At 36.4% G+C, this 17,211-nt stretch overlaps 1 protein-coding gene across 1 annotated transcript in view; it reads left to right on the top strand.

Annotated features, from left to right (window-relative positions):
- LOC140165746 (oxygen-dependent choline dehydrogenase-like) overlaps nt 1-17,211 on the top strand; it is a 64,690-nt gene that overhangs the window by 30,172 nt on the left and 17,307 nt on the right. The window contains exons 5-8 of the mRNA XM_072189064.1: nt 3,959-4,051; nt 5,932-6,015; nt 9,355-9,414; nt 9,808-9,905. Coding sequence (XP_072045165.1) covers nt 3,959-4,051; nt 5,932-6,015; nt 9,355-9,414; nt 9,808-9,905 — 335 coding nt within the window. The remainder of the gene's footprint in view (nt 1-3,958; nt 4,052-5,931; nt 6,016-9,354; nt 9,415-9,807; nt 9,906-17,211) is intronic.

The following is a 17,211-nucleotide window of genomic DNA, read 5'->3' as shown; positions in this document are numbered from 1 at the left end:
TGAGCCACTGAATCTTGATCATTGGACTATTTTGTTAACTATATCCTTAGATTCTTTACGCTGTACATTTTAAAGTATTACATAAGGCAGTTTTGCATATACAGCTTGGCCAATGAAAATCAACTCATCTTCTTACGGGGAGCAGACGACAGGCCATATCAAATATCTTACCTGTCGTCTGCTACGTCTTGGCCAAAGAGCCCGCCAAAAAGTCACGAACGCGACGTGATATATTCCTTTTGAAAGGAACGTGGCACAACTGGCACAGAATACAATCATGTGATGTCTTATAGATAAATGTGTAATATTAAAGATATCCGAACTGAGTCAAACTATTGAACCTATTCCAATGTGAATTTTTTTCAATGGTCACCAAATTTGTTATTAAGAGTATAAATGTGAGAACATACTGGAGAAAATGAAAGGTCTGAAAAACAAAGAAATAAAAATAGATGATTATTTCTGCTCTATAGGTGTAAGGACGGCTGTTGCCAGAATTGTACTGTCTTCAGTTACAAGGCACAGTGTGGTTAGATCATTTGCTATTATTATGCTAATGGTTGAAATCAGGTGGCCTCTCACTTTCCCTAAAGCTACTTGCAGTGTGACATTTCCTTTCCTCTGTTGCTTCTGCGTGTAATGCTGTGGTATAAAAAAACGAATCTTGACAAACAATGGCTCTGTGAATTTCTTGGTTGCGTTTGATCTGTTTTTCTTTGTCTTATCTGTCTTACTCTTTTTCTGGTGTCTCTTTATCGCATGTAGGGATGGGTGGTGTTTAGCTTGATGGAGTAGGGTGGATGCGTGTGTCTGGTGTGTGGGGTGTGGGTAGCCTAATCGGTATAAATCTACGTCTACATCTACGGGCTAGGCTACTGAAAAAACAAGGGACCCATAGGCCAAAATAGCAAGGGGGCCTTGTCATCAATTGCTGACTAACTAACAGCTTGAATCCAACCACTGGTTGATATGATGCGCACTTTATAATACACATGTCTTTCTTGATAAAAAAAAAACCGTCTGTTCTAAAACGAAATGCTTCGGTTTTATATTATGTTCTGGCACGCTTCTCATGAAGCTATGATCATCAATATAGCTTTGGTTCAAATAACACCGGGGTTGATCATCAATACGAGCAATTAGAGAGCATCCTTTCTCGAATCCCATCAGCGGCATGACATAGCATATTCTTCGTTGAAGATTCGTTTTTTTTCTCTCTTAATTCTCGGTAGTAAAGTTTGAAGTAACGGTTGAGCAGCATTAATTACAATGCAGTGTCTAAAGATTCGACATGAAAATTCAGAAGGTACACCAAATGAGGTAATACAACAGTTGAACAATATAACGAATTCAAAGACACAGTTCAAACAAGTTTAAAGAGGATTTAAAGCTATGTAGTAACATTTCCATAAGAAATAGAATTAGAATTGCATTTTTTTCATAAAATGATAGTTTTACTGACAGATATGTCCTCTTATAATTTTGGCCCAAACAGATGAGGCAATACAAAGAAAATTGCATATTTTACCAGCGCATATGTCGCCAATGCGAATCACTCCTGCGAACGTGAATCTGGTCGGTTCTTGTCATATGTTGACTGTCCCGAAAGTTCCCGAACGCCATGTAAGTACTCTGTTATGAACATCGCGTACGCGTTCAATCGTAATAGTTAAACGTCTTGTTGAAGCTGTTTATTTAAAATCTAGTTCATTACAATTGTGTAAAAAACAGAATTTTGAAAAATATTGAGGGCGTCCTCCTCAGCAAATGTTACACAATACAAGTCAAGTGAAATGGAAAGGTGAATTATCTTACTGTTTTGAGCTTTTCCAATGTGTACATCAAGGAAGAGTAACATCAACTGAGCTTTACAAATGCTATGTTGACCCATTACTCAAGCGTCTTCAGGGAAGAAATATGGGGCCAGAATTGGACAGTATTGTGTTGGAGCACCAACTTGCACAGACGATATTGTTCTGGCATCCAACAGTAAGACGGAACTCCAAGATATGCTTGATGAGGCAGCCATCTACTCACAAAGAGAAAGATAATCCTCCATCCACAGAAGAGTTGGTAATTCCTGTCAAATCTAAACTCCCTTTCTCCTTCTGCAATGAATTCAACCCATTGTCTCCATCAAAAGCAGCCTGGAGAATCCTCATAAACTCTGCTGTACTTTCCTTCTGGAAAAGTTAACTCAAGGACGATGCAATAGGGATATCAAATCATCCCTAAAATATCTCTCAACTTTGATGGTTGTGATATTGGCAAGACACATCCAACATGGGAAACAGAGAGATGTCTACAGAGCATCTATAAAAGCAAAACTTCTGACCGGTACTTACAATTTACAAGGAAACCGAGCAATTCAACATCAACCCTATGGAACAAGGGAACTCTTCCTTGTCTGCTGTTCTGAACTTCACCAAGAGACCCATTCCTCAAGCAACTGAAGACATAGTGTGTGAGGGTTTATATCCGGGAAGCTGGGACCAGCGAAAGAAGAGATGAACGAATCATCTCAAGAGTCACTGAGTCGTGATCATTTGAATGAATTGTTAAGAATCCTTGAATTTGTTACTCCGATTTTAATCCGATTCCACGCATTCCTACACCTAATGGCAGCCATTGATGGGGGCCTCCAACCTGAAATGTGAAATGATGTAGGCTTTGCGGGAATTTTAAACTGTGTTCCATAACCCGTGTGATAAGGATGCTGAAAGTTTTACAATGCAATACAATAATAAGATTGATTTTGAAGCAGGGCTTTTCCACCCAATTGGGCAGTTCCTACTTACTACACCAGTTTGGTGCCGATGCCCCCCCCCCCAGTAATGGCGGAATGAATTCTGACCAACACTTGGCTCGTCGGATTAGTGTACATACATTTATAAGGATTACATAGGGCAGCGGCTGCATATACAGTTTTGCTCATGAATGTCTCAACTTCTTACAGGCAGCAGACGACAGCCCATATCAAATATCTTTACCTGTCGTTTGCTGCGCCTTGTCTAAAAAACCATATAAATGGAAAAGAACTGACACCGAACACAGTCATGCTTTATAGAAATTTTGTTAAAGCTATATATAATATCAAAGCTATCCAAACTGAGCCAAATTAATATCTGAACATGTTCCAATGTGAATTTACAAAAAATGATCACCATAGCTGAAAAATCGGTTACATGCAAGATTACTCTCCATGATAAGGTAGGAATGGATTAAACTTAACTGGCCTCGAGTATGAAATGTGATAAAATGAAAGGTCTGAAAGGTTATTATAAAGAAATGAAAATAGATGATTGTTTCTGTTCTGGGGGTGTGAGGACCAATGTTGCCGGAATTGTACTGTATTCAGCTACACGGCAAAGTGTGGTTAGATCATTTGTTATTATTGTAACCGTCATGCTAATGGTTGAAATCAGGTGGCCTCTCACTTTCCCTAAAGCTACTTGTAGTGTGCCATTTCCTTTCCTCTGTTGCTTCTGCGTGTAATGCTGTGGTATTTCTTTGTCTCCATCTCTCTCACTTTCTTTTCAGTCTGATTCTATCGTTTTTACAAGGTATATAAATGTGTTTGTGCGCATTTATGTAGGAGTACGGTGGGGTGTGTGTTCGTTGGGGTGGGTGTGCGGGTGGTTTTTTTTGTTCGGTGCTCCAATCATTGTTGGGTTTTGGTGAGGGTATATTCGTATATGACGTTGGTATAGTGTAGGGTGTAAGACAGGCGTAGGTGTGTTTTTTTACTAGCACTATGTTTAAATCTTCATTTCTTGGTAGGAATTGATCAAGTCATCTTACCTGTCCCAGCAATACATTGCATTAAGTGCTGCAACTCTACTTGAATAAGGTTACAGATTTTAAAAATTAAAAAAAAAAAACACGTTTCCGCTGTGTTGTACTTCTATTTACATTACCATTACTGCACGGTTTGTTTTCATTTCCTTTATTTCCCTAGATCTTGATGTTATCAGGAATTGGCCCCAAGCTACATCTAGAAGAACTAGGCATAAAGTGCATAGCAGATCTACCCGTGGGCCAGAATCTACAGGTAGGTAACTACTTTGTATGCTTATTTCCTACGTCAATAGGTCACTGTAAACTAAGAATTACACGTCTTAATAAAGCTTCTGTCCCAAGCCAGATGCACTGAACCAGTGACGACAATCGGAAACTGTGACGAGAAACAAGATTGACTATAATGTTTTAAACTGGATAATATCTCCAACAAACGTGAAATGAACAAACCTGTTATAGTGATACAGAAAGTTAAATAGTTACTCAAAGCTTAATTTTGCTCACCCGAGAGCTATCGGATTATATCACCTTTCCTTGTTCACTCGGTAGATGGACTGGACAGAGGCCGTCGGACCGTGACGTTGGTCACATATCTGGCACTGACGCAGTAAGGAGTAATAAGTTCCCGAAAGTTTATGGCACCCCTAGCAGTAGCGTAGCCAGCGGGGGTGCAGGTGGGGCAGAGTGCCCCCCCCTGACAAAAAAATTAAAGAAAAAGTGCCCCTCTGACAAAAAATGAAAGAGAAAATCAGGAGGGCAAAGGAAAAGAAAAAGGGCAAGGAGCCCCTTTTCTAGCAAAATTCGGGGCCAAAATAGTGTAAAATACACAAATTTTCCGCGCTACGCGCGCACATTGTAACAATAAAGCCCCATTTAGCCGGATAATGGGCGAAAGTAGTGTAAAATACCATTTTTTCGTCTGTGCCCCCAAAATTTTATTTTGCCCCCCCCCGACCAAGAAAGCTGGCTACGCCCCTGACGCCTGGTCCCGGTTTAAGTCACTTTTGTTAGAATGCATTATGCTAATGTTATACTCGGCTCCAGGCAGATAAATAGCACTTGAGATATTTTCAACTGCGTGGGCAACAACACTAAGCTGCCCACATGGATGAAAAGAATTTTCCACTCATTATTTACCTCCCTGCTCGATGCATGCTCGGCTCCCACAATTTCCAAATCGGAACTTTTCGGAACGGGTACTTTTTTGAAGAAATTTCATTTCATTGATTCCTTACCTATTGGTTCTATGCAGCACCCCATGTTAGAAATGTTGCTTGTTGAACAAGACATTCTGGCACGATTTCAAGCATGGGACGTTCATCAAACATGAGAATGTTGAACATTGTGCAATATATAGATTGTCTGGTTGCAGTCTAGTACAATTCAAACTGATAGTAAATATCGACTTTCAATAATGTATCTGAAATTCTAATCACAATTCAAATCGTCATAAAATATCTGAGCGGCTCAATTTAAATGTAACTAAAGCCGCATAACCGAGGAACAAATAAACAGTACGAATAATCACCTGATTGGAATGTTGGCATTATGCCAATAATCTCGGCTGGTTTATTGATTCTATAAAACATTATGTATTATAGCGTCATTTTATATATATTGTCCCTCATTGAAATACAATTTTGATTTTACTCTAGGAAAAATTCCAATAGAACAATAGAGCACCTGTTATGTCTGAATGGTTTCCCTTTGGCATCTATATATACAATACATTACGCCACTGACTCCTTTTACAAATCGGGCATTATTATACCAAATAGCTCATTCAACAATGCTTTATGACACCTGTCAACATTATTTTGACAACCAATTGCCTGATGTGAAGGTCACTTTCTGGAAAGCTGGACAGGATAAGGTCATCTGATGTAACTCATTCCCCATGTGTCACGCATTGTCCTTGGCTACTATAATGACAAACTAGCTGTCATCTGGTCATCTCAGGGATAAGGAAGTAATTCATTTGGGAACTGAAAGCTATCAAGAAGAATTGAAATGGACCTGTAGAGCTCTGTAGCACAATGGTGTGTCTTACCATAATCAATCGCATTGTACAAATGAGAATATATTAAAGGTGGGATTGAATTCAATCTTTTTTACTCTTTCTTTCATTTTTAGGATCATATAGGTATACAAATGAAAGCCACTACCAATCCTGGGTGTGGCGTAATAACACACGAAGCCTTACAAAAGAATGAAAATGTAAGTGATGCGAGCTTTAAGTGAACAATACTACTTTGTCTATATACAGTAAGCATGTATATCCTAAATAAAGACAGATATGTCATAATTGGAACCAGCAGCCAATAGCTGCATCTTTTAGTTCGAATTTAAGACCTCATTCGTTGAAATTGTTCAAAAAATAAAGACACGACGATCCAAAAACCCAAGGTAGATGCCAATTTAAAAGTTGTAGTTTGCTCATATACATGCGCTATTGATTTGTAGACAAAGCATTTGTGAACAACAGAACAAGCGCCGTGCTTCCATTGATCAGCACGTTTTAGGTTTTAGATCACTGTTTCTTTAATTCTCAACTAATTTCAACAAATAAGGTCTTAAATCAGAGGGAAAGAGTACAAGTATTGGCTATGTGTTTTAATTTTGACATAACTGTCTTTATTTAGAATATACAGGGGTGAACACAACTGGTACCTTAATTCTTTGGCTTACTGTATTACCAAACTTCGACTTTAGTTTGCATGTCTGTCTGTTTGTTTGACTCATATCTTATCATATTGCAGCAAGATCGTACATTATGTCTTTAAGATTGTTATAGACATGCGCATTTAAAATCTGTGTAGTCACACGATCTAGATTAACAAGATACCCGTACTCCTGTTTGCCTAGACTTGTTTTAGGCCACTTAATTGTTGAGTGTAATTTGGTTTATCACGATGAAGAGTCAAACATATTAGAGAGGTTGCGATTTTCCAAACGTAGACGTAGGACGTACGTTTTTACGTACGTTAACACGTACGTTTTTACGTAGCTATGTATTGCAGTGAGGCCACATACTTTACCAACGCTCGTTATGTGGCGCTATGTCATATAGTCAGTCATCTGGTGATTTGTTTTGCATTGAACAGTGTAGCGGTTTGTTTGAGCATATCGACAGACGAGTCCCTCGCCTTTGTTGATAAACAATGATTTCATATTAGCATAATGACAGTACTCATCAGTTAATAGCCACTTGGTGAATAGATGGGCATTATCAGCTGTCAAAGAGATTATAAACCCAAAAGTGATATAAGGACAAAACTGTGCATGTTGGTACTTGATTGTTTGGATTCTTATATGTTGAAAATCCCTTGTAGTAGTATTTTTTATGTGTAGTGTTTATTGTTTATAAATTATACAGCTTTTCAATTTTGGGCATTAATGCTCTGTTGCACTGTTTTCATCAACCTATTTTATCGTAGTGCATTTCTTATGTGTGTGAGCCGAAATGTCGTGGTAGATTGCAATCATGCTTTTGTTGAACTGTACTCCGCCATAACTACGGTGAAGGACACCGGTTCAAATCCTTTGTTTGGAGCCAATCAATAAAAGAATGCAGGGCCTCTATAAGTTAAGAAGTGACGTAATAATCGCAATAGATGAATACAATGTTTGAATAGATCGCCCAACCATGCCAACACAAGCAGATTGCACTAATCACCTGTGTATGTCTGCAAACATAGATTGAATACAATACAGCTCTTTTCAAAAATACTAATCTTATAGGTGCGAGTGAACCGTTGCCTTGCCAGAGGTCTATACTTTGAATTTGTGAATAAATAAATAAATAAATAAATAAATAAATAAATAAATAAATAAATAAATAAATAAATAAATAAATAAATAAATAAATAAACGATCAGGAATTGTGCATATTTGAACGTGTTCCTAATGTTCCTAAAATATCTGAGCCAAAATGTCCGTGTCCTCCCCACCCAACTTTCGACCTGCGAAAAAATGCTGCCCCCCTTTGACCCGCCAACCAATATTTACCCCCCACCCCTATAATACTTCACCATCTCGGGGATACACAAAGTTATTGCACCCCCCCTCAGCTGTACAAAAACACACATATTTTGACTATAACATTCGTAGAGAAACACTCGTTCTCTACGTTTCATTTACCTAGACTCGAGGTCAAATCAGCCTATTTCCACGTGGAACCATGGTGGAACGTACGTTTTAATGCTACGTTGAGTCCAAAATGTCAAATCGCAAGCTAATTTTTATACGCAAAGTATCACACACATTTCAATGGACAATCTCTGCGTATGAACATTGCGTTTAAATTTAGTCCATTTTTAACACATCGCTGTACCTTTATTATAATGATTTGTTACAAACAAAAAGGATCATAATAATAATTAGACTTTCCTTCGTATGTTCATTATCTTTGACTGTTTTTTACATATTGTGAAATGGACAAATTTTGTGCATTTTCAACGATGTATCTACGTCGATTTCGCACGTGGAATATCTTCAAAAATAGCTAAATACGTGACCTCGCTTCGATACAGGAGAGTGGTTTTGAATAGATCAACGTACGTCCGATGTCTACGTTTGGAAATCGCAATCTATCTATTCATTGCGACATACTGAGATCCCTTGGAATAGGAGATAGGAAAAGTCTAAGTGCGGGAAACCACAAGTCCAATTAAAAATGCAGCATCTGCCGATAACTTTAAATGCTGTCTCTTAACATGGGACGTAGGTGTGTTTGAATTAGTCAGCTCCAAAAGTGAAAATGACGTATCTTCATGTCAATAACCTGACAGCTACTGTCTTTATAAGAAGCGAATATTTTGGAATTGGGCTACTTCTAAGGTAAAAGGCAACCTTATTACTATGCTTAATGGTGCTAACGTATGGGCGCAGATCTGCATTCGGATCGGAAAACCAAGAAATAATTAAAAATCAACAACGGGTTGTTATCGACGAATATATGACTATTTTTACGGTATTATTTTAACACCCTATAGATTCGAAGTGTAAACTATTATGCATTTTCTATAATATTCTTGAAATTCACACTTTACACCTGCATGATGCCGTGCTTCTATATCTGACAATCCTACTACTAGACCAAGACGTTTAAAGAGATATAATTCTAATATACCGAGTAGTTCTTTTAAAGCGATAGACAACGTACATTGTATGCCTATACATAACTCATCCCTTGCCTTTTGTTTTAAAAGAAATCTTTTTCTTCAGGAATTTTGACAGCTCTTTTCTGACTCGAGCCACCAGTTTAATAATGCATACAATAATATTCATTCTTAATAGTTTTTGCTCGAATAAAACAGAAAGATCCGGCCTCGTATAATAATAAGAAATAAGCTCTTTTCTGAGCCACCATAAACAATACACAATACACATAATAATATTCTTTCCTTAGTTACCTTTCCTTTTTGTTCCAAAATCAACTTTCCCAGTGAAAATTGACCCCCACCCCAACCCCACCCACCCCTAATTGAAATAATCGTTTTCCTTTCACCTGTACAATCTGACCTAAGTTTTATTTGTGATTTATCTATTTTACAGAACATAAGAACAAGCAATATGCTGGAAAGTACAGCTTTCATTCAAACGCCTTTAAAAGAGGTTTGTTAATCTTATTCTATACATCATATCATAATATTCGTCATATTGTAGTTGAAATTATTTACTTTGATTTGACTGAGTAAGAATTCTATAAGAAATAAATAATTGAAGACTACTTCTTTACATGATGCCATTCATCAGCATGCATAACTCACTCTCCATACACTGTAAAAACATATTTTACTCAACATTGAGTAAAAAGGTCACAGCTCAACAGTTGAGTAAAAAATTACTCAACATTGAGTAATTCTTTACTCATTTGTTGAGTTGTGACCTATTAATGAGCTCAATGTTGAGTAATTTTTTACTCAACTGTTGAGCTGTGACCTTTTTACTCAGTGTTGAGTAAAATACTTTTTACAGTGTACAAATACCAATGTTTTACTGTTGCAGCCCGATATAAATTGGCCAGAAATTCAAGTGAAATTCATGCCGACATTCTATCCTTACGGACTTGACGAACCGGAGCTACATGATTTGAATTCCTCCAAGTAAGTCTGAATATATATGCTATGCTTTTTCTTATCCATCTACCGGGATTTTAATTCCTCAATGTAAGTCTGCATGAATATAATATGTAATTGTAACGCTTTTTCCCATACATCTACTGGAAGCTTAATTCCTCAAAGCAAGTCTAAATATTTCACACCGTATAATTATGCGTATTCTTATCCATAATCTTAATCAACAAATCCCAGGACAGACAGAAAGCATGTTTTGTATTTGTTTAGATCATCACCTATATATTCTGTACTTTTAAAACTATTGCTTCTCTCTGAATTACTTAGATTGAAAAATCAACTTAAGCGATTGCGATCAGGAAGAAAACTTGGGTTGTTGAATACCCTCCATTGGCTCCCGGTGAAAGAAAGAATTAATTTCAAAATCATGTTGCACATATACAACTGCATATCAGGTACTGCTCCGGCATATCTACAAGATCTTGTCACGTTTTATAATCATCATTCCAGATTCATCTAGAAGCAGTCGCAGGCTTCGCTCATCATCTGACAAAACAAGGCTCTATACAGTTCGCTCCAGTAAAAGCTAGTAAAAGAGCCGGGGATTGCTGTTTCACCGTTTTCGGGCCCCAGCACTGGAACAAGCTCCCTGTTTATGCCAGAGAAGCGGAATCTGTGGCTGCTTTTAAACGTCTTCTGAAGACGTATCTTTTTCCAAATCAGTAATTTCTTGTTGTTGTTTTTATTTAGTTTTTCTTGTGTATTTTGTGTTGGAGCAAAAGCGCTGTGTTATCTGTAGAGCGCTATAGAAATGTCCTTTAATAATAATAATAATAAAAACATTTAAATCGAATTAGATTGAATTGGTAATATTAAGGTTTCTATTTTGTAAGCCTTTTTGGAAATGGCACAAATGCTCTTTGTATTGTATTGTATTGTATTGTTTTCTAATATATCAGAAATATTCAACCTAATAGAATTCAATTTTATTTTTAATCTAAGGGATTAAAACTCGCTTTAGAATGTGTTTTAATCCAATTCGATTCAATCTATATAATTCTATTTTAAAGTAATTAAAAATCGCTTCGATTGATTTTAGTTTGATCGATTAAAAATCAGTATTTTTGGTTAGACATAGCTTACGAGAAAACATGTCTCAAGTGAGAATATGTGTCTTAGCTTACTTGTTCAGCTAATATACTGAGCTCAAAAAGAAACTTATAATTTTTCACAAGGTCATATCTTAAAATCCTGTCCATCAAGATGAACCAAAATTACACACATGTTTCCTTCAATACTCTACTCCTAAACACATGTCAGTAACCAATCAGTTATCCAACTGACACAACAGCAAAATGCACTGACATGGAACAGCTTCCTGGACCACAGTCACAGTCCAATAATTGGCACCCAGCAAAAGAAATCTATGAGAATGAGTACAAGATCCTTGCACATGTGATAATTCCCAAAGAGTAAGTGGAATAGTGTGGAACAAGATCTGTTTCTTGAAGAATGTGTGTGAAAAGAAATAAAAATTCCTTTAAAAGGGAATACCCAGGCCGCACGGAGGTCACATGACTGCACAACCCCCCCCCCCCGGACTGCCCCCACCTTGGCTCCACATAGCTGCAAAGAGGTAGGCAGTGTATGCAGTAAGCCTATATAAAACACCGGTCTTCTGATCAGTCAAGAAGGTGGTGATTCAACCAAAGAACTAGTAGGCCTACTCCACAACTGAGCTATGATTGCTGAATGCTGAATAAGTATATGAACTACCTGTATGCTACTACTAGCCATACTGGTAGGCCTACTTTTGTAGCCCTCTGACTGCAGTCAGAGAACATCAATCCCCATTATGCCAATATGTTTGTAGGCCTATATAAATGTATATGAATGCATGTGGTGTTACTATGCTATATAGAATATTTGGCTCAGAGGTCACAGCTAGGATATCAATTTAAAGTAAATGATTTGGTACATGAAGATCAATCAAAACTAATTATGAACTTGAGACGGCCAGATTTAGTGACCTTCTCTGTCAAACATTGCACAGATTCTCATGTTGTGTATCTGTGATTTTTGTGAGTGAGAATGTTTCACTGGCAAATGCTTTTAAGCATTAAAATCAATGCTTATTTTGATAAAAGTAGGCCTATATCAAACAGTCTAAGTGGAATAACTTGCATGATGGGAGCAGGAGGATTTTTTACAATTAATTTAGAGTCCGATTATAATAGCAGACTTTAATAGTAGTAGTTTAATGGTTCCTTCTAATTCAGTCTGTGATGAGAACAACAATATAATTCAAATCATAGATGTTTAAGAAGTGTGACCTCAGACCAGCCAGCCAGCTAGCCAAGTTCATGAATTAGTGGCCATGGCCATTCACCAGTCAACTTTCATATTGCAACATCATCCCTATATGTCAAAAAATAACTTCATAGGCTACAGAACAGCTGTACGATTAATTGTCATGGGGACTTGAATGAGGTTAATATTCCATCCATTCCCTGGGTAAAGTCAAGCACTACTGAATATAGTTTTATGAATTTTGTCATGGGGAGTGAGGTTAGTTTTAGTAGCCTGCAGATCCATTAGATACTCTGCATTATCCTGTAAAATAATTTTAATGAGGACGAAGCAAATGCATTTGGCTACTTCGTTTCAAAGTAGCCAATTTGGGTTCAAAGGACAAGGTCTAAACTGAATGTAATGTCACCAGGCTGAAGCCTGGGTGAAAAAAGCAGCACCGTTTCATCATCTATGCCAGGATCATCTATGCCAAAATCAATGCTTATTTTGATAAAAGTAGGCCTATATCAAACAGTCTAAGTGGAATAACTTGCATGATGGGAGCAGGAGGATTTTTTACAATTAATTTAGAGTCCGATTATAATAGCAGACTTTAATAGTAGTAGTTTAATGGTTCCTTCTAATTCAGTCTGTGATGAGAACAACAATATAATTCAAATCATAGATGTTTAAGAAGTGTGACCTCAGACCAGCCAGCCAGCTAGCCAAGTTCATGAATTAGTGGCCATGGCCATTCACCAGTCAACTTTCATATTGCAACATCATCCCTATATGTCAAAAAATAACTTCATAGGCTACAGAACAGCTGTACGATTAATTGTCATGGGGACTTGAATGAGGTTAATATTCCATCCATTCCCTGGGTAAAGTCAAGCACTACTGAATATAGTTTTATGAATTTTGTCATGGGGAGTGAGGTTAGTTTTTAGTAGCCTGCAGATCCATTAGATACTCTGCATTATCCTGTAAAATAATTTTAATGAGGACGAAGCAAATGCATTTGGCTACTTCGTTTCAAAGTAGCCAATTTGGGTTCAAAGGACAAGGTCTAAACTGAATGTAATGTCACCAGGCTGAAGCCTGGGTGAAAAAAGCAGCACCGTTTCATCATCTATGCCAGGATCGTGTATGCATTTTTTGTGCTGGGTGCCAAATGTTGGGCTGAGAAAGTGGTCCAGGAAGCTGTTCCGTGTCAGTGCTTTTTGCTGTTGTGTCAGTTGGACAGCTGCTTGGTTACTGACATGTGTTTTGAGTAGAGTATTGAAGTAATCCTGGGTGTAATTTTGGTTCATTTTGATTGACAGGATTTTAAGATATGACCTTGTGATTCACAAGTTGTGAAAAATTGTAAGTTTCTTTTTGAGCTCAGTTTACTTGTATGTACGTTTCTATCTGTTACATTTCCTGTTGTTGAAGACATGTTTAATTGCAAAACATTATCGCTTAAAGGCTTGCCAAGAGAGTATTAATGAAAGCAAAATTTTGGATTCTGGTACAAAAACGGTCAGTCAACAAATGACAATTTTGGGAAGGCCGTATATTTCATTTAGAAATTGACTCTGTCCTGTAACTGTTCTACATTGGCCATATAGATGACACGCCTTGACTAATACTTCACAGTTTGACAAGGACCAGAGATGACATTTAAGCTGAATCTATACTCCAGTCAGTCGCCGGCGACAAGCAGTGAATATTGACGCTTCTTCAATATTGGGAAAAACGTTTTGTTAATTGCTCAAACATCTATCGCTAGTCGACGACGACTGTAATATAAACTCAAATCTAGGTTACGGTTAACTTTGATCTCAATATTGATAACCTATGGTGAATGATTATGGTTTCACTTCCTTCGCCGAAAAATCAAATTGTGAAACCGAAATCGCCAACTTAGCAATAGAAATAGGAATTACTTTCTATCTATTTATTTGTTTATTTTATTTTTTATTTATTTATTTATTTATTTATTTATTTATTTATTTCATTTATTTATTCATTCATTTATTTATTTATTTATTTTATTTATGTATTTATTTATTTATTCATTTATTTCATATATATTATTAATTTAATTTATTTATTTATTTATTTATTTATTTATTTATTTATTTATTTATTTATTTATTTATTTATTTATTTTGTTTATTTATTTATTTTTAATTTATGTATTTATTTATTTATTTATTTATTTACTTTTAGTTATTATTTAACCTAAATTCCTAAGATTAAAAAGTTAATCTATTCGATTTCGATGAGGAACAAATCCAAGTTTAGATTAAAAAATTCGTAATCTAATAGATTAAAATTGAGCTCATCTGCATTAGATTGCCATTAGATTAACATTAGATTGAATGTTTAATCTTAATTTGGATTAGTCCTTGATTAGCATCTATTTTAATCCAAGATTAATCCATGCTAATATTTTAATCTTATGAATTTGCATTTTAGTCTAGAAGATTAAAATATCATAATTCAGATTAGTTCAATTTTAATCTATTATATTAAGAATTGAACTGAAAAGATTAAGAATTGTCCCTTTTCAGTGAACGGCTCTTTTCAGAGCCACCAAACGTTTTACATTAGCAGATAGGCGAGGTCTGCTTGTTCTCTGCTGACAAGGGGCAGTCTTCAGTGAACGGCTCTTTTCAGAGCCACCAAACATTTTACATTAGCAGATAGGCGATGTCTGCCTTTTCTCTGTTGACAAGTAGACAGGGCAACATTTGAGAATTTGTGCTTACTGGAGGCATTTCGTGTTAAAAGTGGTTAAACAAGCTTTTTAAGATAATTCGAGGGTGCTGAATTTGAAAATGCTGTTTAACCGGTTCAGTTTTGGAGTCTTAGCCCTCAAAATTCAAAAAACAAAATGGCCGCCATTTTCAACATATTTTTGATAATAACTTGAATTTTAAACAGCATAGGAGATCAAAAATGGTGCCAATATTCATGTTTATGATGCAGAGGAACCCAAATTGATTGTTACTGAAGTTTCAACTGGTATGGTTTTGCCGCCATGTTGAATTCCAAAATGGCCGCCATTTTCATCAAGTTTATGCATTTTCTGCTATAACTTGGATAGTAGGCAACATAGAAGTTTAAAAATGATGGCAGTAGTCAGTACCCATGTTTTTAATACCAAGGATTCTAAATTATCTGTTATCTACTATCTGTTGTAACTAGTTACGGTTGCCACCATCTAGAATTCCAAGATGGCCGCCATTTTCATCAAGTTTCTGCATTTCCTGTTATAACTTGGATAGTAGGCAACATAGAAGTTTTAAAATGATGGCAGTACCCATGTTTTTGATAACATAGATTCCAAATTATTTGTTACCTACTACCTGCTGTAACTAGTTAGGGTTGCCACCATTTAGAATTCCAAGATGGCCGCCTGCATTAATTTGGCAATTTCTAGGTGTATTTCAAAAAACAAAATTTTCATCGCTTTCATAAGGGTACATTACTTTCTCTGGCTAAATGCACTTTAAATTTAATATTTAATTAGTTTTCCAAGTGCATTTAAAAAGGTTAAAGATTTCCAAATTAGCTATTATACTTTACACCGTACAACTCATGAAACTGTTAACATTGGCACTTTATGTTATTTACGGCTAATTGTTCCCATTAGGATCTTGGAACTATTTGATTCTTTCTATTTGACCTTTCACTTTGTAGTTCAGTGATTCCTAACTTTAATTGATGCCTTAAGGGCTGGGGTATGAACGTTTGGACAGTATTTATTGTGGGACATTAGAGCACATCAGACATATCGAATTGCATTCTGAATACGAAGAATGTCATTCTGATATCAAATAATTTTGATTTTTTGAAATTCGCAATTTAATACACATTTTATGGCAAATCATTAAAATTTATATTTTGATATTTAATAACAGTACTTGAAGTAAACTTTATAAATCTGATGATTTATACTTAAAGTGTATGTAGGTGGGATGAAAAGCCGACGATCAATTGAAAATTTTGACCTTTCGTATTGAAGATATGGATTTTTTTCCCAAAACACCAAAAAAATTAGGTCTTTTGGGAAAAAATCCATATCTTCAATATGAAAGGTCAAAATTTTCAATTGACTGTCGGGTTTTCCTCCCTGCTACATACACTTTAAGAATATGTCATTAGATTTATATAATTTACTTCGAGGACTGTTATATATCAAAAATTTGAAAAATATCAAATTTTTATAATTTGTCATAAAATTTGTATTATATTGTGATTTTCAAAAAATGAAAATTATTTGATATCAGAAAGACATGCTTCGTATTCAGAATGCAATTCGATAGGTCTGAGGTGCTCTCATGTCCCACAAAAAATACTGTCGAAACGCAATAAACGCTCATTTTAGATCCCTTAAGTCTCTTCTGTTTCTGCACTCTTGCTGTGCATGTTAGCTTAGCTTTCATGCAGCTGCAATTGCTTATACATCCATTGGTACATTTGCATGTTGGTGGTAGATTCTCCTGTGGACAACCCTTTGAGAATAGTATCACACGTGCCTTATCGGATCTGTCCACATCATCTGGCATGCACATTATACAGACGGCAAATGAATTGTGCCAAGAGCTGTCAGCAATTGCTTGAAACACCTTCAATGCTGTCTTTTTGCCGTAGCCAGCAAGCTGTGAAACACTGTCTCAACCAGTTATAAAATAGCAGCAAAGCTTCCACTTGGCAAGGCAGCAGTTCCTGGTGGATTTTGTGGATTGGGATGTATTTAGGCTTCTTACAAATCCTGCCTTCATCCACAGCTGAGTGCATAGCATTTTGTCAAAATGAGCAGCCAGCAAGACAAGTTCGTCAGTGTCACGTACTGAACCACTACAGCTTCAGCATTTGTGTTAATGCAATGAAGTACAAAGCGAGTATCCCTCTCCTCATGGTTGGCCTCTAGGGGTGTTATCCTGAATCTGAAGATCTAACTTCTGTGATATATGTGCAAATCCTCCAGCCACTACAAGTGTTGTGGGTGCAATTGATATAGCATTTGTCATAAGCTGTTGAGATAGGA

This window comes from Amphiura filiformis, chromosome 12 (assembly GCF_039555335.1).
Source record: "Amphiura filiformis chromosome 12, Afil_fr2py, whole genome shotgun sequence".
NCBI lineage: Eukaryota > Metazoa > Echinodermata > Ophiuroidea > Amphilepidida > Amphiuridae > Amphiura > Amphiura filiformis.
Note: the sequence above shows the minus strand (reverse complement) of the source record. Positions and strands in the feature narration are given on the sequence as shown.